The 27,911-nt window shown below is 35.8% G+C and overlaps 2 protein-coding genes across 4 annotated transcripts; one reads left to right on the top strand and one right to left on the bottom strand.

The window, feature by feature from the left end:
* The first annotated feature begins 6,190 nt into the window (after positions 1-6,190).
* MS3_00009588 (uncharacterized protein) lies at positions 6,191-25,020 on the top strand. 3 transcript variants are annotated; one of them, XM_051217973.1, is made up of 5 exons: positions 6,191-6,360; positions 8,119-8,475; positions 8,516-8,899; positions 8,936-14,727; positions 23,846-25,020. In XM_051217973.1, the coding sequence occupies exon 5, from the start codon at positions 23,987-23,989 to the stop codon at positions 24,803-24,805; it is 819 nt and encodes a 272-aa protein (XP_051064408.1). In that variant the 5' UTR covers positions 6,191-6,360; positions 8,119-8,475; positions 8,516-8,899; positions 8,936-14,727; positions 23,846-23,986; the 3' UTR covers positions 24,806-25,020. The 3 variants fall into 3 exon arrangements, with proteins under 3 accessions (XP_051064408.1, XP_051064409.1, XP_035588154.1); XM_051217974.1 differs by lacking the exon at positions 23,846-25,020 and having other exon boundaries at positions 8,936-9,045; positions 9,080-9,363; XM_035731298.2 differs by lacking the exon at positions 23,846-25,020 and having other exon boundaries at positions 10,953-17,150.
* Positions 19,049-21,527, bottom strand: CFDP2_20 (Craniofacial development protein 2). Its single transcript, XM_051217975.1, has one exon. It carries the CDS (start codon positions 19,927-19,929, stop codon positions 19,243-19,245), a length of 687 nt encoding a protein of 228 aa, XP_051064410.1. The 5' UTR covers positions 19,930-21,527; the 3' UTR covers positions 19,049-19,242.
* Positions 25,021-27,911: the final 2,891 nt, after the last annotated feature.

Genomic DNA, 27,911 nt, shown 5'->3' with positions numbered 1-27,911 from the left:
CTGATAATACGCAACTTGCCGTCATCACCTTTAAGTAGCAAGACTGGGGGTAGACTTCAGCATAACAAAACTTTCCACACACAGACTAACAAACTATCACAGTACCGTCCACCCCACTAGCGCCCTAAAGTCCAGAACCATTATTAAGCATGTTAATATTAGATTTCTCAGTCCACATCATCTCCCTACTCTCCGGGGTTCCAAATGTAATTACTGTCAAACGGAAAACTTTTCACATCCTTCAGTAAAAACCCACCACATAAAAAATGGCACCCATGTAAAATAACAGTCATAATTACTTCTAGTTACGTGCAGAAGATACTTCTCACGTCTACACTAACGCAAATAGCTAAAACCAAAGTTACGAGCTTGACTGTCGAGACTATTTTGCAAAAAATAGTACACTTAGCCGTCAACAAGTGCCACATCTTTTTGGAATATGGCCCCATGTGGCACTTCTGTTGAAACATGTAGCTCAAGTCATTTCAAAACACATTCGGAACGTAAACTTGCTTCCCCGTGCAGTTTGGACAAGAGAGTATTCCCACCATTTCCTCCTGGGTAAACTCTCCAAGCTACTTCATTAGCTCATTTGATATATCCTCCTCTAGCTATCAAAACAATGAGCTGTTGAGGAATAACTAATTTCTCACTTTGAACCCATATTACATCCTTTAAGGTTATGACAAATTAAATCGAGATGATCTTACTCATTTTAACTTAGTGGGTCATTAGTCTGATATGTGTCTTATTAACGCTAGGTTGGTTTATAATAAAAAGATGGATATAGCCCTTTTTGTATCCATTTATCAACCATCACTTTTAATGATATCTGAAGCATGGACTAACAGTAATATTTCCGACGTAGGTATATCTCCTGATAACTATTTCCGATACCAAAGTGACGGGTTGAAATGGCGAGGCGGAGGATACATTATTTACACTTATTCTAGCTTAAACTCAGTATCATATGGTATGGCTGAACTGAAAAACCTGCAGGGTTCGGTTTGAATTGTTTTAAAGCTGTCGAATTCCATTTTCTAACTGTTTCTCTGTGTCTACCGTCAACCCGACGCATCAAAAGGTGAAATAGCAATTTTATCAGAGGTATTCACACTAGCATCATCTCTTCCATTCACAGGTAAATTTATTCGTGGTGAATTCAACATATCCGAAATTTCTTGTATTCCAGTCAAGGCCCAGAAACGTGAGGAATCATTTATTGAATATCTAGAGCTTACACAGCGGGCTCAGTATGGCAAGTATAATGCTAACATTATTGAAAATTGTGTATTATTGCATTTTTTGAAGAAACCCGAAATGGTTTCTTCACAACACTTATGTACCCATAAGATGTTTGTGAATAATAATAATAATAATAATAATAGCCCTACTAGACGTCAAAATATAATGTACTTGGTCTTTACCAGTTGCCTCACCCCCAATACTGTGTATATCGGAAAAACGTTTCCAGGTAGCGAACACAACATTGTTATATGTAGCTTTAATCTAAAAACCACAACCGGTAGACGTAAAACTGTAACACTTCGTAGAAACTATCGCGAGGTCGATTGGTAAAGCTTCCACAACTACTTAAAAATTACTGATTGAGGAACCTTCTTTACTGCATACAATATTGGGGTCCTAAGCCTGTTACTGAGCTGTTTATTGAATACTTGTGTCTTTCATCAACCGATAAAAAATCACCGAGTGAATCAGAACGAATCCCAGTGCCTTCCTGTGGAGTTACCATTGTAGACTTCAATGTACGGAATATTTTTAAAGCGATTAGCACACTAAAGCACTTGTACACTGACGGATCAGATGGTATTCCGGCTAGCATGCTAAAAAGTGGGGTGATGATCTGTGTGTTTCACTTCTTGAACTATTTGCGATATCACTCTCCACAGTGTGTTACCTTACTGTTTGGAAAACTACATATATCATTCCAAAATTAAGACAGTACCTGAAAATTGCCGGCCCATAATCATAACCTCAATGGTATCTAGAGTGATGGGAAAAGTGATAAAGGCGGCGGTAGTTCATTATTAACCTACTAATAACATTATCTCTGCCTCCTAGTATGGGTTTCTTAGGTCCAGATCGTGTGATACATGCCTAGTAGACTATCTGAATAATATAACTCTGAAATGAAACAACGGACTCCTTGTATCAGTCTTATTCTCAGACTTCAAGAAAGCTTCTGATAAGGTCCAACACAAAAGGCGTCTCATCAAATTAAAGTCATTCGGAACCAACAACGGATTATATTGATGGTTTGCTTCATTCTTAACAGGGAGTAAACAAATGTTAAGGTGCAACAACTCTCTCTCTCATCACCTAGACCAATAACTAGTGGAGTCATCCAGGGAAGTGTATTAGATCCACTCTTGTTTCGTATGTACATAAACGATATATCTAACACCATAAAATTTGGGAGACCATACTTATACGCCGATTATCTCAAAATAGTATACAGTTTTAAGCCTGAAGCTCCAAATGAAAATGTATCACAGATTCAAAGTGACCTCAACAACCCGAATATTTGGAGCGAAAAATGGTAATTACCATTTAACCGCAATAAGTGTGAAATCATGCATTCTGGAAAACATCCCTATGATTCACAACTTTAGTTGAATGAAACTAGAGCTCATACACTCAAATCAGTGCACGACCTATGTATTAATCACACGGAAAGCCTAAAATTAGAAGAATGTTCCTCCTTTATTGTTTCTAAATCTAGACGGCTAATTGGTTTCAAAATGAAAAGTTTCTTCACAATAGAGGCTACGCATACACTTTACAGGATATGTGTACAATCCTCCCTTGAATACTGCTCTTTTGTCTTCTCAACATTGAATATCACAGACAAGATACGAGTAAAGATATCCAAAGACACTTCACACACCAACTGCTAGAATGTGGCTCTACTCTCGTCTACACAGATAGTTTTAAGCACCTCTGCTTAGCAGGTTTACGGTACCATCGACTGGAGAACAATCTAATGTTTCTCTATAAAGTAATGTATGGACTCCCATTTCTAACCTCCTGCCCAACCATGATCCGCTACCCAGTCTACAGACTCAGAAACAACGCATATACACTACTTACAGTAAAACACCAAAACCCGATGCGTTGTAATTATTTGACGGTGTGGTCTAGTTTATTATCGAACGGGTTGTGAATAATTATCTGTAGCTGTGACACTATCAGTAGGTTCAAAATACCCTGGTACTAAACTCTAATCAGCTTTATCAACTATTCCGTGAACTCACAGTCACCAATGAGGTATTGTATTATGGACCGCCTAATATCTAGAACGATCATTAATATAACGGACTTCATTGTCATAAATATGAATATAGAAAGTGATATAATAAATGGCTTACTTTCTTCCACTATTTATTGATTATTAACCATACCCTTATGCTCCTACTTCTCATATTCAGATTCCGAATCTCTCTAATGGTTAGAATAGGATTATTCTTTCTAAGTGTCATTTCTTTATATTACAATTAGACAGATTACGCATTAATCTTACGGATGCTGATCAACTGTGGCCGATCATAGGAAGCCCATAATGCCCTAAGTTCTTGTTAATCGCCCGATATTTTGTTTTCTAACTCTGAAAACTTACACTTCTAAACTTTTTCATAATATTTGACATGCTATCTGCTTTGCTTCTCGTCTTTTCCTTAACCTCTCTTTCAGCACTCACAAGATATGCCACCGAAAACACATATGGAACGGGTGACTTCGTCCCGCGCCACCATTAATGCCTCGAATGTTCCAGAGGGGTATAACGTTGCGGTTTCTAAGAGCTCTCAGTTTCAAGTGGATTTATTCTCGACCATTAGTTGCACGTCCCAAAGCAATCTGCATAACGCGCGCCAACTGTCATATTGACAATACGAGTCTCAATAATAATATTTACATTCATATGAGAGATGTTTTATTCCCCATAATTCCATGACTAATGTACTTTATCAAATATCAACCTAACTGAGTAACCCAAAACAGTGAAGACTGTATCTCCAGTAAAGTGGCATGCCTCATGTAACAGACTGTTATTTGAGAATATATTATTATTATTATTATTATTATTATTATTAAAGAATATTCGGTCGACTTCCTGTGCTTCAGTCATTCGCATCTATAAGTCATCCAAGTGTATCTACATCTATATCAGCAGACTTTGGAAACCGAATCTAATTACTAATCTTATCTATCTTTGATTCTTATTATTTCCGTTTACTTCTCGGTTTTGCATAATAATCTATACAGTCATTATGTTTATTCAGTTAATCAATTCATTTACTTGTCCTACTTAAAACGTATTCTTCTCTAGCCTGATTTTAACTGACATCTTATGGGTTTTACAACTTTTATTGGATGACTAATGGTTTTAGCGGCCCCATAGCCCAAGGAAAAACGCATGCATTTGTAGACACCCTTAAGCGATCAAAGTTAGACAATCACTGAAAAACTGAAGGCACTGGACGGCCAGTTCGTTCTGGTGTGTAACTACCTATCGATGCCCTCCAACTAACCTGCGAATTACGTAATAATCAATGATACTGACAAATTAAAAATGAGGCTATTTTCTGATGATTGGTCAAATTAATTATGTCATACAGGAGTAGTCAGTATTGTGGATATAAAAAATGAACACATTACACAGTAGTACAAAGAATCTAGGAACAGCAATAAAATAATTTGGTCATCAATAGGTGGCGATATGGAAGCCACGGGTAGAGGGTTTCTCTTACACAAGCTCATATATACATACTAATGGGTTCTGCAATAGTCTTTGAAAATTAAACATCAAACGATATCAAGATGTAAGCTTGGTGAATAGTTTTTTATTCGATTAACGTATGGGGCCTGTAAAATATCACTGGAGCGTACCCAAATCATCCGACCGGTAAGGCGCTGAATGTTTAACAGTTTACTGATCCCCGTCAATTTTAAAGACAACCAGCGTACATCATTATATTAGATGTCACGGATAGACACATAAGGCGGCGGTTTCATCTCGTATTTGTTTATTATGGTAAAAGTGATATATGCTGTTGTCTTCTGAGAGTATGTATTTGAACCGGCTAGTTAAGAAGTCTATTCACCTGATTATCCTAACAGCACAATCCAGGTTAAGTGTTAAGCTAGAGGTGTCATTTGGATGCAAGCTAGGATGTCACACCATTGTCATGCAACTCGAGTAGATTACGTCCATCCGGATAGATCTTATAAATTTGCTTTTTACACTCTTTCGATTGAACGACTCACATTCAGATCGAGACAAGATGTACTTAGATAATATCAAACTTACGCAATAAATTACTACAATCTAAGTTAGAGTAGGAGTGATAGAGTATGTCTTACAACAATGGAAGTTTAACTACATTGTTGCATTTTAGAGGTGTGACTAAGTCTTGGAATTCCGAACTCCTCAGAAGTCCTTTGTGAGGAAACCCGATATAGTCTTAAGGATTCAGAACAACATCTCGTTATAAATTATCAAATATATGTATTTCTGCTTGTCTCATATATCTAAGTTTTGCTTGAAAGGGTTGGTGATTCATTTTTATAGTACAAGGAAGCTCTCTAAGCGATGGAATTAAAAGTTAGTCTGGAGCGGTTCGCATCTATCCAAAGGGTGCTTTGTGTATAAAAAGAGGATACAGAGTGGTGTGAAGAGGTTAGAAAAGAGAAGAACAAAGGGAAAGGAGAATGAATGACCTCGTGAGTGCATACAATCCACCTAAATTTACCTCCGAAAGCAATAAGCAAAAATAGGCAATTAGACAAGCCTCAGATTAAGGTGAAGATAGCACAGGTATTCATTGTTTGACAACGCTTTTACCAGTAGCACCTTCTAATATAACGCGTACCCACCAAGAGAAATCAAAAGATAGAACCGAGGAGATCGGAATTGTCTGCTCTAATCTGGCTAGTGATTGCAGTAGATGTTGAGCACGGCCTTCCCACACGTGATCTGGTGCGGATGCATGACCGAGCGCCTTCAGCTGGGTGAGTCCACTAAAACATGTGGTCAGCATCCAATGTCGAAAACTTACAGAGCTATTTATTTTGGGAATTTATTTGCCGCTACAAAGGCAATCTTGAGATCGAAAACAGGAGATCGTTAAATCGACTACAAAGTCATCATTTCAAAATACATGCAGCCCATATAAGTTTAAATGTTTTTCGTTGTCGTTAATAATGAAGCGAACATGTACTTAAAATTCCAATTTGAATTGTTTGTGAATTTTGTTTAGCTACACCATTTTGCATTCGTTTTCTCACCAATTCAAAACCCGCGTTATCGACTGGCTTAGTTAGTATCCAACTAGCCTACAAGTTAGTTTGATGTTGCAACGTTGTTTTGTTTATTTTAGATTTCCATGTGTTTATTTATAAATCCAACAGAGTGTTCATGCAAATTTCGTGTATGGCACGCAATAAGATAGCACTTGAGCTCAATACAATGAATAGTGTCGGCTTTATTGATACTAGTATCAATACTAGTATCACTCAACGAGCTCGTTTAGTGTTGTAATAAAGAATAGCTTAAGTTAATCCAAAATTTCAACGAGGAATGCTTTGATCATGAAGAAGGTAGAGGAGATTCTCAATATTTCTGTTAGTTCAGACTTATCATCAAACCACAGATCAACGGAGGTTCTGACTAAAACTTTTACTTAATTCAGATCCATCCCAAAATGTTGATTTCATTACTTTGGAAGACCAGATCATGCATGTTTAGGAACTCGACCTAATCATCGTTCTGTTCAATACAGCCAGTATGGTTGTATCATTCCTGAAACTTGTTCTCACTTTTAGGTCCTCGTGGTTGTGAAATTTTTCATATCCTAGATTTCATTTATAAGGTCAATGAAATATTAGTGAGCCCCAACTAGATTGTCTATCAAGCTGAACTGTTCCCGGGTTAGACAACTGTCATATATTAAATTTCTGATTGTCGTTGTTAAAATTAACACCTTTGTTTATAGCCACTAGGATCTTCAATCAAGTTCTTGTATTACGTCATGACATGGGTCAATCTTCCTAGTGAGTAACTTTGTTTGGATCCGATTTTTTGAAGGCATTTACTGAGCTGACCGATACTACTTGTTTTGGTAAGAGATTCCACTTATCAACCAATAAATTGGAAAATCAGAACTATATAATTGGTTAATATGGTTTCAGTAGGACAATTTAAGTCTACATATTTTCTTTTCTAAAGGAGTTTTGCATTACGAACATTCATTCTACAGTACAAAATCACTGCCTTTGTGTTTGCAAACTAAAACTTGGTATCCTATTGGTAGCTAAATGCTCCTTTTTCACTTGAAGTTGTTTTGGCAAGACTCTAATTCAGGGACGACCTTTGAACAAATCGTAACTGACCTTGACAATTATTAGCCAACCAGAATACAGTTAGTATAAGGTGAAAATATATTATATGAAAGTAATGAATTACAGTGCATATTCTTCTTTCACATGATTTAAAAACTTGTTAAGGTTTGATAAAGGTTCAGAAGTTCTGAATTCATAATGCATATGGTATAGAAACTCGTCCATAGGGCTAGGGTTAGGTTTAGGGTTAAGGTTTGGGTTAGGTTAGGGTTTAGGGTTAGGGTTAGGTGAGGGTTAGGGTTTAGGGTTAAGGTTAGGGTTAGGATGGTAACATACGATCGGGTTACGACGGATTTTAGAGAAGAGGTGTCTATTGAGAGGCTACAACCCTTACCCTAACCCTAACCCTAGGCTACGACACTAACCCCTAACCCTTAACCCTAACCATATGGATGAGTTTCTATACCGTATGCATTATGAATTCAGAACTTCTGAACCTTAATCAAACCTTAACAAGTTTTTAAATCATGTAGAAGAAGAACATCCACTGTAATTCATTACTTTCTTATAATATATTTTTACTTCATACTGTTTTCTGATTGGCTAATAATTGAAATTAATCAAACGCTTCTGATTGGCTCGTCCCTAAATTTGAGTCTCGCCGTTGTTTTTATCAGAGTATACTTTTCTCCGATTTTCGTTTAATTGAAATTACTCACTATTTTACTTTCGTTTCTAATTGTCCGACGATAAATGTAGCGTTTTATTCACTGCGCTTTCGTCATATTAGCAATGTGTGATGACTCTTGGATTAATGAATCTAATATCAAGGATAGAGATTCTCTGATTACGTTGGCTAAGATTCAGGAGCAAGCTGAGCGATTTAATGATATGGCGTGTGCTATGAAGAAAGTTGTCGAGACATCAAAAACACTGAATAATGAGGAGCGAAACTTGTTTTCAGTGGCTTATAAAAATGTAATTGGATGTTGTAGATCAGCTTGGCGTGTTGTTTCAAACATTGAACAGCGATTGGATGACCAGAAGAAAAAACAAGCGGGAGAATACCGTAAAACTATTGAGAAGGAATTACAAGCTGTCTGCCAGGAAGTCTTAGTAAGATTTCTAAGTCTTCCTGACCACATTTCCTTATTAGGATTTATTACACGAGTCACTACTCAAAAGTGAAAATACAGCTGAAGGAATCGTGTTTTATAAGAAAATGGAAGGTGATTATTACAGGTATTTAGCTGAGGTTCTAACTGACGACAAACGTGCTGATGTTGTAAAACACTCAAGGGAAGCTTATCAGGCAGCAACGGAGAAGGCAAATAGTGACCTACCTCCAACTCATCCAATCCGTCTGGGCTTAGCTCTAAACTTCTCTGTGTTTTATTATGAAATCGAAAACAACCCCGAAAAAGCATGCTCAATTGCTCAGACTGCATTTAATGAATCAATCGGACAGTTGGACCAACCTGAAAGTGGTTCCTTCAAAGATAGTACACTTGTAATGCAACTTCTTCGTGATAACTTAACTGTAAGTTGCTAATTTACAATAACAAAACTTTTTCAGTTATGGACTTCTGAACGTGAAGCTGCTCAGTAACACAGAATATCAGTGGCCACTTTATGTTTACTTTGAAAACGTAACCTCAGAAATTTTCTTTACACTCACTTTATAACGTATGAACGAATTTATTGGTCACTTCTAATTTAGTCTCTTGAATAAATTATGTGGCAATTCTCGTCATTATATCATATGGTATACCAATTTTAATTAATATTTGTGTAAAATCCAGCTGTAAGACCATTATTGCTAGTGTTGATGTCTGTTCGTTCAACTAAGATGAATAGCTGCTTTGTCAAATAAATTGCAAATTCACTGAGTCTATATTTCACTTGGTTCATATACGTTATTAATATTTCATGTCTAAACAGTAAAGGATTTTATATATTTACATATACAGTGTTTCACATTAAACGTATATAAGTAACTAAAAAGTTGTTATATCTAAGTATGAACTCGGGAAGTTTTCTCGACTCACAAGGTTAGTTCAGACTTTATTAAATAAAATTACAGAATGATGTCAGAGTTCCTCACAAAACAGTGAAAACCATCTTTTTGGTTACAGATACTAGACTGCTTTTCAAGTAAACATATAAACAGTCGATATTTAGGAGTAATGGTGATACATATCATTCGAAGGTTGAGAACGTTTTTAATTGGTCACCTAAATAATGTCGTGTATTGATGAAATTAATGTTATAAGCGAGGTTAATTTTATGTGTTGATAGTCGATTTAGGTACTGTTAATGGACTATCATTTGTACGGACTTACAAAGATCGAAATCGGTACTTAGATTTTACTGAGTCTGAATTCGCTTTTTATCATTTTCGACTAATAAGTTCTTCGTTACAGAAGAGGGATGTTTTGACATGGTATGTTGTGATATCAGTATTTCTGTTAATCATTCATAAATATGGTATTTGTCACGCATTTCTGAATAGCGCCCACTCTCGTCTTTTTTGTCATGTTTATGATAGTGAAGATCCAGGAATATTAAGCACTCTAGTAATGTAAAAAAACATCAATATCACATATTTATTTGGCTATGAGTTTAGTCACATGATGATATTTTAGCCTATGTAACATTTCATTCAGCTGGATCCAAGTTCACACCCTCAAAAAATCACACTGATTTTTCTTAGAACCGAACAACATTATTTTACTGTGCCACATAATAGATTTTTCTATCGTCACTCATCGTCAACTTGTTATTCGATAATCCTTAATTCATGGACAATTCATCTAAATGACTGTTCTATATAGAATATTGAATAGCAAATAACTATGATCTGGAACCAAATATCCTCACTAGTGAGGAATAAATATGAGGTTTTTTCAATCTCATGGGACGAGTGAGATAGAAAATAGTATATTTTACCAACTTTAAGCTTTCACGATAATGAAAACGTCATACCTATTCTCAAAATGATTGCTCTAAAAACAGTGTATTTACTCTTTAGAAATGATGAATTGTTTCTGTCTTCGCCTAATATACTTTATCTTGTTATCGTTATGAATTGAAGTTTTGAAGGGACATTGAAAATCATGAATTACATGAATTAGCTGTTCAGTCTAAATTCATAAATTTTCAGGGTTGCATATCCTTAACTTATTCTGATGTAATCAATATAATTTGTTCGGAGCCTAGAATTAAATCGACCTTTAGTAATGTAATGATAATATTAGTTGTTCATTTGAATTTAGTTAGATGAACCAAGTTTAAGGTGATAAGTTGAAAGCTTAGGCTGATCGGTTAATATCATTTTAAATGAAAAAAACGAGTATTATAAATTGTCCAATGTAGACAATATAGATGAAAATCACCTTTATTAGGACCGTTAAACAATGTTAAATAAGTTAGTATATTTGCACTGAAATGCAATTTTATTACCACGGTAAGTGAAGGCCAACTGATAACATGAGTTCAGTTTTAACCTAAAAGAGTAACTATTGTTTATACAAACCATGATTCTGAACAAAAAGATGTTTAGTAAAAAATACTTGAATACCAATTTCTTTCAGTGTTTACTTCCTCGGGTTCAAATCGATAAAAAATGTTGATGGTGGAAGATCCTGACTGATGCAAAGTAAAATCGGTCACAGTAATTGAAATTTATAGTATTATGTTAATTTTTATGCATTGTAAATACTCTTAGATATTGTCCATCAATTGCCTTTCTACTGTTTGCCTTTCTATCCTTGATTTTTGTGTCTTTTTTTAAGAGAAAAACTTTTGGTTAGTACAATAGTTTTGTAAAGATTGTTGAATGTTGTAGCTTACATCACGAATTGATCCTAATTGAACGCCCACTGATAACAAAAAAATAGTCCACTGCTATTTATTTGTCGTATGAAACCTATCAATGACAGTGTGCATCCATGACCATATTATAGACTGAACTCAGGGCTTTCAGGTTTCTTGGACAGCCTTTAACCTTGAAACTATTGATTTGGCATTCACTGGTTCACAACTGCAACTTTAATTAATTCATGATGTTACTCAACCATCTCTCAGGATCATTGTTAGGTAACTGCCTTACACAAGATACGGTTGAACTCCACTGGTCACAATTCTCACTAGAACCCTTTGAATTACCTTTGAAAATTAGTAAATACTGGATTCGTGATCATTATTAATGTGTTTGTGTAAGTTATTGAGTTGTGAAGTTCACGTCACAAAATAACCAGGTAGTTTGCGGACGAAGACTATCACTGAGGTGCACCTGTTAATATTGCCATAAAACAGTTGTCTAGTGCTTCCTCGTTCTCCATAGTTGTCTAAATAAAATCAGTCAGTTTTCGAGCTTTGCGAAATCTTTTTCAGATTTTTCATTTCTATACCATTGCAAAACCCAGTTGATTGTTACGGGACCTATTCAACCTTGAGTTTCTACTTCTGTAATATTGTTTGAAAAATTATTTTAGCGTAAATATGTAATTGAAGAAAGAAATTGTTAAAATTATGATAATATCAGGTATTCACTTGTTTTTCTTACCTTACTATAATCACATGAGGAAAACGTATTTAGTCCATTGATAGTAATTCATTTGCTAAGGAAAGTGGATGGCGAAAATTCATTTTGTATTGCTTGTTCGAATCTTCCCAGTGATGTTTAGGACTACGATTGCACAAACTAGTAGCTGTTTTAACTCAGTTCCTAAGTGGATAACGCAACGGCTTTGAAGCGAACAGTAGTGGGTTCGGGTCCTGCAATGAGAATCAACTTTGTGATGCAAGTACATCCAGGTGATGAGTTTCAAACACGATGAAACGCGCGTCCTGGACTTCACTTCTAGCCACCGTCTATCCCTGCTCATAATGTATGAGAAAGAGTTATTTTAGGCAATATAAATTATTTCGATGTTTGGTAATCAAATTACATTGGATAATAATCGTGAAACGGTTTGTAATTGTGGCTAACTGCCCACGGTTTTAACATTTTACGTTCTTGATTAAGTAATGTAAAATAACCACTGGGTTAAGCTGTAATTTTATGATTGTCTCATCTCTACAGAGAAGATATAAGGAAATTGATTTATTTGTGCTGGTAGATTTAAATACGAAATATTCACTGATCAATTCGAACAATAGAATCAACTTGAAACGGGAGTCAATTTATAAACGTTTCTTCAATGGTAAGTGATTTTGAAATAAGATTCGGTTTTCTCCCTTACGCCGATAGTACATTAATTTGCCCTAGACGAATATCTACACTAGATACCCTCCCAGTGTCTATTCTACAGGACACCAACACGATTCGGATCAAGAACACCAGAGTGTATTTCCACGCCAATAAGCGACAACAATAACTATAATAATAGGGGTAAGTGAGTATATAACCGATCTAATACCTGTCAGACTATCTACTAGTCTGACTACGTAGACAAACCATCATTTTCCTCTCTCACACATCAGATTTGTCGTCTTCAAAGGAACTGACTTCTAAATTAATGGATTTAACTAGTATGTTGGAGGTTTGGACCTTGGTCCGCTTACTTTGTTTACGGCACACGGGAGTAACATCACTAGCTTTCACGTCCTAAACATGGTTCAGAGTCAAGTATATAAACTTGTATTTCGATAAACGAGTTAAGTCACTGTACTTGCAAGTTTCGTTATCATTTTGTGTTTATAAATTTCTGCGAAATATCTTATCCATTAAGTAGCTCACTATTCAACTTAGTGATGGTTAGGTTTCAGGTCTATAACTGATAAGAACCGATAAGTTTGAGTGTTAGGTCTTTAAATATTTTCTATCACCCTTAAAAATGTTTCTTGACCATACATTATTTTTTTCCGGTAGAATTCATGTCAGTAATGTCTACATGGATTTGTGTAAATGACTAGTGTTATAAATTGTAGTCCTCAGTCTCTACGTTAAAGTTTCTACGTCTAGTCAACATATGGACGGTCTTATCGATTTTCTTGTAGTCTGTTTGTATGAAGTTGACAATTTTAATGATCATATATTATACACAAAATGAATATATATCGATAAGTTTTATTAGAATTACACCTTGGCTTCTTGTGTGTTGTAACGACTATTTGTCATGTTTGCGCTGTTCAAACATTGAACCTTTGACAAAATGGGCTGTAATTGAATCTGCTTTCTTGAAAAAGACTCAAGACATAGACTTAGAAAACATAAAGTTATGATTTTCTTTAATGTTGCAGTTTTCTGCCTTCGTCCAGTACATGACTTGGTGTTATTTCAAAATTAATTTTAAGCTATCCAACTTACAGAACACTAACAGTGAAATTCATTGCATTTTTAATGTCAGATATTCAGAAGAGATTGAGGGAAAGCTATTCATCTAAAATATTACCCAAATAGCTCATCAGTATAATCTATTTCTGTGAAACTGGGTAAATATGCTTGAATCTTAATGGGAGAATCTATTCTCTCAAGATTGATCATACACTTTGCTGATAAGTACCAAGTAACATGAAACTTAAGCTTAGAGCTACCTCTGGTTACCATTTAACTGTTCGATATCAAACGAAGAGCATTGTTGTTTCAAGTTATTTAGATTCGCTACTATGATTCGGTTGGTCTGAATTTCTTCAACCCTAAGGACTGGACAACGTAAAAAGTATGGTGGAATTATCATTATTTTCAACATCCAATAGAGTAACTTTTTAACTAAAATAAAAAAATCATTCTATTATCTTGTTCATAGTTATTAACCACTTATAAACTGTAATAACGTAATATATTTATTGGTGTTTGTAACATGTACTTTAGTAGGTGGTCCATTGATCATTATTTTTCTAATAATGGAATGATCATTGGATTTGATTTATGGAATATTGAATCGATTGATTGACTGAATGTTTCAGTCATACATAGTCCCTTTTTGATATCAGGTCGTGTGGAATGAAAGCTCTCTAAGGGACAACACATAAATGTTTGAATTCATGTGCATGGTTTTAAAGAGACGGAATAAAGTTAAGTTTTACTGAAAATATCTATTAGAAATACATATGATTCCATGATTATATCCGATTGGTAATTATTCATAATTTGAATGTAATAAACCGTATTTTGATTATGTGATTAGTTCTGTCTAGTTGTAGAGAAACATCCACCAAATGGTGGTTTATTTAGAATTGATCAGGGCAAAGATTTTTTCGTTGCACACATGTACGTGTTAGTTCTTCTTCAAAATAAGCTTTATAATACTTACCTATGTTTATTAGAATTCTTAGTTATGGCTAATTTGAATAAGTGGTGTCAGTTTTTCAGTTGTTATCGTCAATTTCAAACTATGTGCATTCAATGAAAACACTATTTAGGTAAGACGGATATTTTAGATTGTTTTTCAATGTTATAAAGATTGTTGGTTGGTTTTAGTGAATAAGTTCTCACAAAAATAACACTAGATTCTGGACATAATTCAGAAACTATCCAAGTCCGTTTTGTACATAACATTGCAAAATAAAGTGTAGTTCGAATAAAATTTTAAATGTCAATCTGTGATTCAATGATAGTCTAGGCGTCTGAATGTCAGTTACAGGTGTGCATTTTCAATCCTGTAATGTTAGACATAATTCGTAATGTAATGGACACATATTATGAAGTCAACTAAAATCAACGTAAACTGAAAATATCAAGTTCAGTTCTACGTGTTGTTTCATTTGCACATTATTGAAAAACCTCAAAGTGAGGATAACACAACCGTTATTCAGTACTATTTTTTCACTAGTTATTTTCTAACTAATATTAGCTGTTGATATGAGCTATCTAAAAACTGAATAATTTTCACCAAATGACTGAATTCGGAAAATATTTTTGGTTAAAATAGATGGATTGTGGTCAACAATCGAATTCAGGGCGCTCACTTCGTCCTGTTTTAAACTAATCAAAGGGATGTACCTGCATCCCAGTGTTAATGTTCACATCGGGACTTGAACATAAAACCTTCCGCTTCAAACTCCTAACGCGTTATCCACTGAGCTACTGAGTTTAGGTAGCTAGCGCTGAAATTTAGCACCCACCTTTAGTCTATATATATCCCATAAATATATATGTATATGTATATGTTTGACAACATTTTCTTTCAAAGATCCTACTCTTTGATTTAATTAAATTTAACTTTAAACAAGTTTTATGGGGGGCGCTTTCTTGCCTTTCTTACTATTACGAAAAGGTGATACATTAAAACAAATGGCCATTCTAAACTTGTCAACTAAGGTGCATGGTAAATGCATGTTATCAATGATTCATATATCATGAGTTTTATGTGTACATGGGTTTGGTTTTACCAAATTTCTAGATTGATATGCTTCAGAATGTGGCGCAAGCTTATTGGTTTAGAGATGATAGAGAAAGTTTGAAAACGTTCATAGTATTCCTGATGTATTTACCCTAGTTTAAATGATCTTACTATAAAACGCGAACATTCTATAACTACTCTTCTATTGTACATTGCACTTATGGTCATGGTTCCATATAACTTTACTTTAAAGTGTTGGTAATTGATAAGTCTCCTAATTGAACGCTAGATTCTGTTCTTAAGCTCTTCTAGTAACCCCCAGGCTGAACATATTAGGTAATCATCCAATCAGAAAACCGACGTATGGCTTTTTACTTTCTAGATGTTTCTGGCAAAACTTCTAGTGAATGCTGATTGGATAAGATGCTTTTCAGCGTTTTCAGAGCCTTTGTTGGCTTTTTTCGAGGAGTTTTCTGGATCTCCCCAATAGTAATACTACTAGATCTCTAAAAAAGCAATAAATTGTTTTTGAATTTTGAAAATGCCTTACAGTACGAATTGATATGAATTGAAAATCTATTCAAAAACAATAAATCATTGAACAATTATATCATTCAAATGTAACTCTCAGTAGAAGTGAACCGAGATGATTTTATTCAGGATTAAATTTAGAACCAGAGGAGAAGTGAAATATCTGACTATCAACCGTTTAGAAACTGTATTATATAAAAGCTTGCTTACTATTATTTTAAGGATTTTCAACATGGTCACTGAAAATAGAGGATATATATTAGCTACTATTATCTGAGATGAACATTCACAATGTCTTTGTGTCAGTGTTAGATGTTTAATACTTAATAAAAATGACAAATTAACTGATGTGATTATAAACACTCGTGGAATAAAGCGATTGGAATAACTGTTGTGAAAGGTGAGGTTTCACTCAGCTTCATAGTCTTCAAACTTTAATAAGGAGATGTGAACTGTAGAATTAGCCAGTTTTGTTGTGAGAAAATAAGTAATTGATGAAATTGGATCAAGATTCCACTATATTGCAAATAAATGGGAGTCGAAAATATATACCAGTGGATATGATATGTTGTATGCTTAAAAAACAGCTTCTTGAATTGTATTAGGGACCATATGATCAGTTTATTTACTATGGGAGTTATATTGTCTAGTAAGATTATTAACTCATTCATCTAATATTGTATGTACGCTGATGACTCTATTGTACCACTGATAGAGTGACCAATGGATAACAATCAGGACCCTAATCTTCATAAGCCCTGAGGTGCTTCTAACCTAGTATTCTCTCGAAAGACGAAGTTACCCAGTTTTACTTCACTTACTTACGCCTGTTACTCCTGGCGAAGGAGCATAGGCCGCTCACCAGCATTCTCCATCCAACTCTGTCCTGGGCAGTCCTTTCCAGCTCCTTCCAGTTGTTATTTATCCTTTTCATATCTGCTTCCATTGTCCGACGTAATGTGTTCTTTGGCCTTCCTCTTTTCCGTTTCCCTTCAGGATTCCAAGTTAGGGCTTGTCTCGTGATGCAGTTTGATGATTTGCGTAATGTATGTCCTATCCATTTCCATCATCTTTTCCTAATTTCTTCTTCAACTGGAAGCTGGTTTGTTTTCTCCCACAGAAGGCTGTTGCTGATGATATCGAGCCAACGAATGTTGAGTATTTTGCGAAGACAGCTATTTATAAATACTTGTACCTTCTTGATGGTGGTTGTTGTAGTTCTCCAAGTTTCAGCTCCATACAGTAGAATTGCCTTGACGTTCGTATTGAAGATTCTCACTTTGATATTGGTTGAAAGTTGTTTTGAGTTCCATATGTTCTTCAATTGTAGGAATGCGACCCTTGCTTTGCCAATCCTCGCCTTTACGTCTGCATCTGAACCTCCTTGTTCATCGATGATGCTTCCAAGGTATGTGAAGGATTCTACATCTTCCAGAGTTTCGCCATCAAGAGTGATTGGATTGCTGTTCTCCGCTTTGAATTTAAGGACCTTGGTTTTCCCTTTGTGTATACTGAGGCCTACTGATGCAGAGACTGCTGCTACACTGGCTGTCTTCATCTGCATTTGCTCGTGTGTACGCGATAGGAGGACTAGGTCATCTGCGAAGTCCAAATCGTCTAATTGATTCTGAGCTGTCCATTGTCTTTCGTGTTTTCCTTCAGATGTTGAGGTCTTCATAATCCAGTCGACCACCAGAAGAAAGAGGAAGGGAGAGAGTAAACAGCCTTGTCTGACTCCGGTCCTTACTTGGAATGCATCTGTCAGCTGTCCTCCATGCACGACTTTGCACTGTAGTCCGTCGTTTGAGTTTCGGATAATATTGAAAATCTTCTCAGGAACTCCGTAGTGTCGAAGAAGTTTCCATAATGTCCTCCTATCTACACTGTCGAATGCCTTTTCATAATCAATGAAGTTGATGTACAGTGACGAGTTCCACTCAACTGATTGTTCGACGATGATCCGTAGTGTTGCAATTTAGTCTATGCACTATCGATCCTTACGGAATCCAGCTTGTTGATCTCGAAGTTGGGCATCTACTGCATCTTTCATCCGGTTCAGCAACACTCTGTTAAAGACTTTCCCTGGTATTGACAATAGTGTAATGCCTCTGTTGTTTTCACATTTGCTCAGATCTCCTTTCTTTGGAATCCTGACGAGGTGCCCTTCTTTCCAGTCCATCGGGACTTATTCCTCCTCCCAAATCTTTTTGAATAGAAGGTGAAGCATGTTTGTAGTTACTTCGATGTCTGACTTCAGTGCTTCAGCTGGTATGTTGTCGGGTCCCTCTGTTTTCCCGTTCTTGATTTGTCTGATGGCCATTCTGATTTCTTCCTTCGTTGGTGGGTTGACGTCTATGGGAAGATCTGTGTGTGCTGCTTCGATGTCCGGTGGATTCATTGGAGCCGGCCTATTCAGGAGTTCCTCGAAGTATTCTACCCATCTGTTCTGCTGTTGTTGAATTTCAGTGATTGGTTTGCCTTCTTTGTCTTTGACCGGTCTCTCTGGTTTACTGTATTTCCCTGATAGTTTTTTCGTTGTATCGTAAAGCTGTTTCATATTTCCTTCCCTTGCAGCTTTTTCCGCCGTCGTTGCTAGTTCTTCCACGTATTTCTTCCTGTCGGCTCTGATGCTCTTCTTCACTTGCTTGTTTGCTTCCATGTATTCAGCTTGTGCTTGGACTTTCTCTGCTCGTGTTCGGCTGTTGTTAATTGCTGCCTTCTTGTTCTTCCTTTCTTTGACCTTGTCCAGTGCTTCTGTAGAGATCCATTCCTTATGGTGGTGTTTCTTTAGGCCCAGAACCTCTTGACACGTTGAAGTTAATGCTTCTTTGATACTTTTGAGTCTGTCAGTATCTCGAAGGAAGGCTGTATTGAACCTTTGTATTGCTGTTTGTCCAGTTGTCCAGTTCTTTTTTAGCTTCAGTTTTAAATTGGCTACAATTAGGTGGTGATCTGAAGCTATGTCAGCACCTCTCCTGGTTCTCACATCTTCGATTGTCCTTCGGAATTTTTTGTTGATGCAAATATGATCTATCTGGTTCTCTGTAGTGTGGTCCGGTGAGATCTATGTAGCTTTGTGTATACGTTTGTGTGGAAATATTGTGCCTCCTATGACCAATTTGTTGAATGCACATAGATTTGCAAATCCTTCTCCATTTTCGTTTCTCTCTCCCAGTCCATGTCGTCCCATAATATCTTCATATCCGGTGTTGTCTATTCTGAGTTTGGCGTTTAGATCTCCCATCAGAATGGTGAGGTCGTCTCTTGGGCATTTCTCTATGATTGACTGCAGCGGCTTGTAGAATTGATCTTTAATGTCGTCGTTGCTATCATTTGTGGGTGCATAACATTGGATAATATTCATTGTGATCCCCTCCTTCTTTGTTTTGAATGATGCTTTGATGATTCTGGATCCGTGAGATTCCCTTCGTACAAGTGCATTTCGTGCTACTTTGGACAGCATTAGAGCAACTATCTGAGTCTGCGGAGCATTTTCCTCTTCGTGACCGGAGTATAGCAGCATCTCTCCCGTATTTAGCCTTTGTTGTTCAGCTTGGGTCCAGTGGGTTTCGCTGATTCCCAGTACTGCCAAGTTGTATCTCCTCATTTCCATTGATATTTGACTGGTCTTCCCGGTCTCCCACATTGTTCGGACGTTCCATGTACCTATAAAAATTGTTGCTTTGGTTGTTAGAAGGGGCATCGGCCTCATGGCTTCCGAAGGAACTCGGCTTTCACTATTAAGCGTCATAATTCGTCTAAATGAAGACTTTCTTACTCCCAGGGCAGAGTTAAAATGGTTTGAATTATTTTTTCTGGTAAGCGTTTTTTTAGCGAGTTAGTTTTCTACGGGATGGGGACGCTAACCCCATGCCCAACCCTCCTCCTTTGCCCGGGCTTGGGACCGGCAGTAACTCTAGATGTGCTACTGGCAGAGTTACGTTAACCAGTACTGTATTCGTATTTTTATTACTCAAAGCTCATACGATAACATACCTCAAATACTTGGCAGCACAGAACAAAAATACCTCCTTGAATACGCATAATTTTGTTGACATTATTCATATAAACAAAGATTAAATTAATGTAATTTAATGTTTTGTTACTAAAAAAATATCGATGTTAGGTAACCATACGTGTGGTGTAGGTGACATCCTGTTTTCTGTTCAAAAAATTACCTCAGCATATCCTAAAAAATAATGATTTCATATGTAGGTGAAATCAACCTGTACATGATATATTCCAAAGACCACAGTGATATAACTGTAAAAATATTTTAAAAGTGCTTAATCAAACTGAATTGGTATGACTACGAAAAAATATACCGTTATTGATCGTCCTTGTGCTTAAACAGCCAATCAGGACTCAGGAATCTATCTTTACGCTTACTTGGAAAAATTGATGTGATCTAGTGTTCTGTGTAGAAAATTATCTTGACCACTTTTTTGAGTTTAAAACGAAGTCATGTTTTTTTTTTACAAACAATCATTCATATGTCTTCATAATATCTATAATTTGGGGATTTCATTTGTTAGTAAATAGTTCATCAGTCTTCTCAACACACGTTGTTTAGAAACTAGCTCGACAAGGTGTTCGTTGTGCACAAAAACCTGACGGTTATGTTCAATGTAACGTTATTTAGATTTTTGTTCTATAAATTTTGATGCAAATAATACACGTCTCAGATGAATTTTCACAAAGGAACGATAGTTCATCATGTAATATATCGTTAAAAAGACAGTCATCATGAAATCCCTATATCGACATATAATGTTTACTGTATTTAATTACTCATCAGTTGACGAACAATAATTTATTGGAAAGAGAGTTTTGTGAATGCTGTAGTGATGTAATAGTTGAATTCATAAGTCCATTTAATCTAGACCACCATGGAAAACCTGGAAGCACTGGACAGCTGTTTAATCTATTGATCCGAAATGTACATAGGGCGAGAGTCTAGTTTATGGACGATCAAATATAAAATAACAGGTCTCAGATTTTGGCGCCAAATTCACTCGCCCATTTGGCTAAATAGAGTTTTGGCATTATAGCTAGTGTCAGTTCATGATGAAAACCCTGAAATCCAATTCCTTACCTTAACCATCAACTGTAAATCCTAATTCTAATTCCTCACGCTCCTTTATAACTCTCATTTGGTCCTAGTTATTAGGTGGACAATCAAGGTCAATCTAGCGTCGCTCAAAGGTCGTCCATAAATTATCGTCTCACCGTACATAATGCTGTGAAATATTAAAATTATTTATAAACAATTTCACTAGTAGCTAACGAATAATTTTTCTTAGATATCTCGAAATTTATTATTTGTTTTAAAAAAAAGTTTAAAACACGCTTGAATAGTATAGTTTACTATTGAATAGAATAACGATCATTATTGACTTTCAATATCGTATTATTGTGACGAATTCATTAGTATTTTTTACAAAGAGCAATAGTTTCTCAGAGTTTTAACTTTCAATCATGTTGTATTATTTATGAGTTTGATAAAAAAGTGTATTTCGCCTTCTTTTTTTTCTTCTTTTCCTTCTTCCTCTCCATCTTCTTTTCCTTCTTCTTCTCCTTCTTTTTTTCCTTCGTCTTTTTCCTCTTTTTTCTTTTTCCTCCTCCTTCTCCTCATCCAGCATCAAAACAATTTAGATCAATTTTATCAAAATTGTTATTCAATGAGTCAAAATATTGAGGGTCAAACAGAAAAAAATTAATATCAGATGGGTTTTTGTGGAGATTGTAGTAATTTCAATGGTTAAGATCATGAGTCAGTTGAAGCTAGACCACCACGGAAAACCTGGAAGCACTGGACGGCCGTTTCGTCCTATTGTGGGACTCCTCAGCAGTGCGCATCCACGACCTCGCCCCCTGCGAGATTCGAACCCAGGACCTACTGGTTTCGCGCTCGAGCACTTAACCACTAGACCACTGAGCCGGCATCCAACGGTGTTAATGTCTAACTTCAACTAATCCACGAAATTGAGCGACACATTCACCATTGTCTTCAGTGAGTTACTACCTTACAACAGACCTGGTTGAACTCCACTGGTTAATTAATATGGTTAATGTTAGTTACTAACTAGTATACAGCAATTATTCAGTTAAGTGGTATGTTTAGGCCCGCGATCTGACTTTATTATGAACGAACGATACTGATGTTAATGCAATATATATTCTATATTATATCGACCGGTCCCGTTTGTAATAACGTAGATAATAAATTAGAATGCGAAAGTATTTGAGGAAAGTATATTTCAAACATCCGATAATATAGACGAACGATAAGAGACGAGAAGAAATGTATATGAACCGGAGTAGTAGAAATAGCCTTTAAAACACCAAAAAAATGCAAATAAGTATGTTGAAACATGCGCATTACCATATGCGCACAGGTATATGGCATGATCAAGGTCACACGTGAGTAGTTGAAAAAGTCAACTATATGGGTGATAGGACAAATAAAAAAACTTAGAATAATTCATATGTCCAAAGGTTAAAGCAAATCACGCAGGCATTTGATAACAGAAATTTTCTACAGTTGTATAATCATTATAAATCAGCTCAGAACTTGGCATAAATGTACATCAGTTCAAGTTGTCGCACCACAATGTCACAGTGAGATGGTTGGTAGATTAGTAAAACTAATAGTACCAATGTTAAAAGACGAACCAACTTCTAGAAGAAAGAATGAATTAACGGAATACAAGGTATTGAATAATTTTAAAGTTCGTTTTCAAAGAAGATAAAAAATGAATGCATCTATACCCTTGTGGTGGATTTTAGATCATGTTACCTGACATCAACCGGTAGTCACGATTACTTTCAACTAAGCGACAAAAATCATGGACTGCTCTACAGCGACTAATTAGTTTTCTGGTTTGTCAATCCAATATATCGAAACAGTATCTTTTTAAATGTGTTTCTTGTAGACAGCTCTGTTTTTAGGTTTGTGAATAATAATTATAATATCTTCTATTCCTGAGGCTCATTCGGAAACATTAGATAATCGTTCACTAGAGTTACACTGATTGATCGCCATGTGACAATTAATGTCATATTTGTCTAGTTCTTATTAGTGATCAATTTCAATCGATATAGTTATAATGTAGTTAATAATCTTAGTAATCTAAGATCACGAGTGTTGTTTAAATGATAGGTGGTATAAGTCAACGATCATGAATCCTAGAAATGTAACTCACTTCCTGAATAAATCACTGATGTCTGTTGTGGGTGTTGAGTGATGTATTTTCGAATCCCACTGAAAGCACTATTTCCTTCAAGAATGCCTATGTATCTAGTTAATTCGTAGTAGACAGCACAAAATATGGGTCAAATCCCTCTCGATAATTGCATTTAACACTTTAACACTAGAGTTACTTATGTGGTGTGTGCTACTGATGCTGACAGATATAAGTAGTATGTATCATCAGTCGAAAGTGAAAATGCCTGGAGACAGAGGGTTAAGAAGATCGAAGAAAAGAGAACGAGAACAGAGAATAATTGGTGTGGAAACAGAGGAATAATTAAATCTGAGACGATTGATTAACATTTTGCAAATGAAGTATTTACTGTATGATTTTGAGTTTTACAAAGTGGTTTTGTAATTTTATATTTAAATACATTCGATTGTCCCCACGTTACAACAATTGGCGACGGGGTAGAGAAAATTTTGAACCCTCTAATTGAACGAGATTCAGCATAAGTATTTTGGCCAATCAATATCCAGATTTGTCATCGGCGTCCTTGGAAGTCATTGGTTAATTGGTCACAGTATTTCTCATTACCCTGCTGATTCAGAAAAAATGACTATCCTTCCCGATCAATTGCAGCTACTACTTGATCGCCAGCAGCAGCGTTTCAGAGAGAGCCAGTTGAATGTTTTGGACTATATGCGCACGCGACTGCTAAATCTCCCATGTTTCGGAGATGTGAAAGAGGTTGACGAACTGATTTCTCACCTGCATACTGACCTCGAAAATGACTGCAGAACGTATGAAGATGAAAACAAAAGCCTCTATGAATCCCTGATGACCAGTGATGTAAACGAGACAGTTATTCGTGATCCGCCCAGTTGTCCAGAAATGTCAAATTCCGAAACATTCCCTGTCGTGGGTTCAAATCCCACTGTTCCTGAAACGTGTACAGACAGTGATGTACCCAACTCACAGAAAGAAGATCTCTTATTACATGCTCATAAATTAATTACAGTACCCTCTCACAAGGAAACAGGAAACAAATCGTGCAGTATACTGAGTCTAGCTGCTCCAAACGGTCCTCATCAGTCAACAACAGGAGATTCTGATGAATCTTATTATCTAGATCCTCTTGTACCAGAAAATGTGTTAGATGCATCAAATGATGATCAGAAGTTTAATACAATTTTGATAGATGTTAATTATCCCAGTGATCAACTATCCACAAATGAGATTTTCAAGGAATTCTATGATAATGTTCCAGAAGAATCAAACGTTGATGACCTCATATCAAGCGACGTTGGTCCACACTACTTAATCACTTTTAGTGACTTCTCTGTTCCATGTGACAATTATGTGTTAAATAAAGTCAAATTAATTTTAACTTGGGGATATGAGGACCCAACATTACTTCGTGGGAAAGGATGAACCCAGAAAATTTCAAAATCCGGATATCAACTCCGGATCTTCAAAAAAAGGGGAGGTGTTGTGGATGCGAAGGAATAGACCAATAATTATGATGTTAAGTCCAATGGTGTCCTTGGACTTTAAATGGACATTTCTTATTGGTCGATATCTGTTCACTTGTTGAATATTGTACAAAATGTTGTTTTCTATTTTTATGGTACGATGTGGTATGCTTGATTGGTATATAAACAAAGTATGTTTGAAATATAATGATTCATAACTCAGAGGCTGTGACTTGTGTTCTTGACTCAACTGGCTAGGACAGAGCGAAGCAGGGCCAATCAGGGCATTAGGTTGTCCACTACGTGTTTACGTGTCCACTGTCACAGAAGCGATCGATAAACGCTGCTTATAAAAACCTGCAGTCCCACACCCGTTACAACACTTGTTCACAACACTTGTACTTTAAAGAAAGAATAATTTTTAAATGTAGTCCTAAGTGTAAGCTTTATTTCGATTTATCAATAAATGAGTGCCCAAAGTCAGTAACTTTTTGGGTATTCAACCTTAGTAGGATTACTGAACATAACCAGCATCCATACCTTTTCTCTTGGTTTGTCACCATGAAATGTGCCTTACGCATCAGCTGGATAGTCTGTCTAATGATATTACACTCGTCCTTCTTAGGAATACCATCGTCCTTTTTAGCAATCATCTGTTGTTGGGTTAAAGCATATCATGTGAGGGCAATATTTTCAATAATTCTATTAAAAATTGTTGTTTGCTTCTTTTGGAAGACATTTTTTAATGAAGAAAGTATTCTACTGATTTGTATCTAGGAAATGGATCATTTACTGACTGAAAAACAAATGGGGGTGCTGATTAATTATGAATTTTGAGAATAAAGTTGAGTTACAGGCTCCTACATTATACAGTAAGATGTTTGACTTTTTTAAAGATTAGAATTCTTTTACATAGTTGGAGGTGATATTTAAGAAGCCTTAAACGTTTAGTTCATTTAAGTTAGCGCTTATTAGTAAGATATATCTATGTCTTTTTGTAGTTCGATATTTCCCCAGAGACTAGGATTCACTTCATCCAGTTTCAGCAATAAACCATTCAAACAAAAACTGACCACCTGTAGGCCTAAAATGTACTTGTCAGTTACTGAGCTAGATAACTATGTTGTGCTTATTCGTTCTTTAGCGGTAATTGAATTCTATCAATCAAAACTAATCACATTACATTGCAAACTCAATCAATAAAATTTTACTAGTGCTAAATAATAGTTAATACTCTACTGGTTATCACTAATTATTAACATAAATTTGTTATTTCGACCAATATATTCGATAAAATCTTTTACTTATTCATGTTCAGTTCATTTTATTTGTAAATAAATTGTAAGAATATGATGTTCCCCAAGTGTCATCTATATCGTAATCATGGAAACTGACACATACTTTCCAATCTATATATGTGCCTAATATACTTAACATTGCTGTAAGTCATTTAGAAATACCAACATTCTAATACTGTTTATTTAAATGGATGTTTGTCCATGATTTAGGAATTCCGGTTGAATGTGATATGATTGATAGTTCTGTTATGCTTATTAAGGAATTGGTTTATTTCAGACAAAATGTATTTTCAATCAATGTAAGAATCAGGTAAGCAGTAGAATAGTTAGATTGCTAGAGAACAAAGATATATATGAGATCAATTCTATTGATTGCCACAATTTATTGTATTTTTCAAAATCTTACTGATCACTTTAGAGTATTCAAGTATTGGGAATATTCCATCCAATAAATGCTTGATTTAATGTAATCATGATTTTCATTATGATATTTGTGTGCGGGCTGTGATACTGCCCGGGTGCCCAGACCGAACCAGGTGGTTTTCTAAGGGGGCCACACCCCGAGCCTTTGACCTAAAGGTCTGACCCACAAGGCAGTGGAGCATCGTGAGGAGATGCAGTCCCATGGTAGCCGGTGACAAACGATTGGTTCATACACCATTTGTTCCCTCAGGATACTGGAGCCCATGTGCACCATTGGTTTAGGATCCGGTTAAAGAGCCGGACATTCACTTTTCGTCCTCTCATTTTCGTAAACAACACCCCCGCCACGAGAAGGCAATGAGTAGGACTTCCCTGGCAGAGGCTGTATACGCGAGGTTGTGTGAGAGCATTTCGAGAGGGAGGGCGGGCCCACCCCACTTTTGGTTATACCAGGGGATTTGGGGGCGATGTAATCAGTATCAAAATGAATCAATAATTTACCGAATTCAATAAGACGAAGTTTATCTGAACTATGTGATCTCAGATTAAAGCAATACATTTTGAATAGCATTTTGATCACATACAATTGCTTGTTCAGATATTTTTTGTATGAGAATTGATGGTTAAACTAAACAAACTGGATGGTAATAAAACAAGCACAACAGGGAAAAAAGTAATATGAATCACATGATTCTGTATAATGAGTAGTAATAATAATATATTCTGAAAATAATAACTACAATAGTCAAGCTAGTTTACAGGCCTGATCACCTTGAAATTGATAGTAATATTAAATGTAGAGGGCAGATATGCTATATTAGATTGTTTTGAAGTGCTTTATTCAAAAAATTGCTTAGGTAATACATTTTTCACATGTATTATAGCGATGAAAGGCATCAGCCAAGAGCTTCTAGTTCATTTTAAATAGACGTCCTATTGATGTATGCACAGTGCATTTGACGTCATTTTCTGTGCCATAATGAATTGATTATAATCATGTACAACTAGAGAAAATAAAGCAGAGAGCACGGGACAAAAAGGGCAATAATTATTATGATAGGTTAGCTAGGTCTACCATGTGACAGGTTATTTTATGATCGACTGTTCATGTTAGATATTATTCAAATTAGTTAAGGTTATCAGGGTCGGTATTAGTGTAAAATATCAGTAAGTAGGGAGGTTTACTTAGTGGATTCAGCAATAAAAATGATTAAACATTTAAAGTGCCTGTAATCTCACTTATGGAATAAGGTATACTTACAGGTGTTAGGACAGTTAAAACATTTTCAGATGAGAAATAAGTATCGATGTAGAGAAAAAAGAATTGGAGTGATCTTATTTTAC

This window comes from Schistosoma haematobium, chromosome 7 (assembly GCF_000699445.3).
Source record: "Schistosoma haematobium chromosome 7, whole genome shotgun sequence".
Lineage (NCBI taxonomy): Eukaryota > Metazoa > Platyhelminthes > Trematoda > Strigeidida > Schistosomatidae > Schistosoma > Schistosoma haematobium.
The sequence above is the reverse complement of the archived record's forward strand: the minus strand, read 5'-3'. Positions and strand labels throughout refer to the sequence as shown.

Bases quoted from the DNA above. Each gene is read 5' to 3' on its own strand.
- CFDP2_20 (XM_051217975.1), bottom strand. From the start codon at position 19,929: ATGACGCTTAATAGTGAAAGCCGAGTTCCTTCGGAAGCCATGAGGCCG.
- MS3_00009588 (XM_051217973.1), top strand. From the start codon at position 23,987: ATGACTATCCTTCCCGATCAATTGCAGCTACTACTTGATCGCCAGCAG.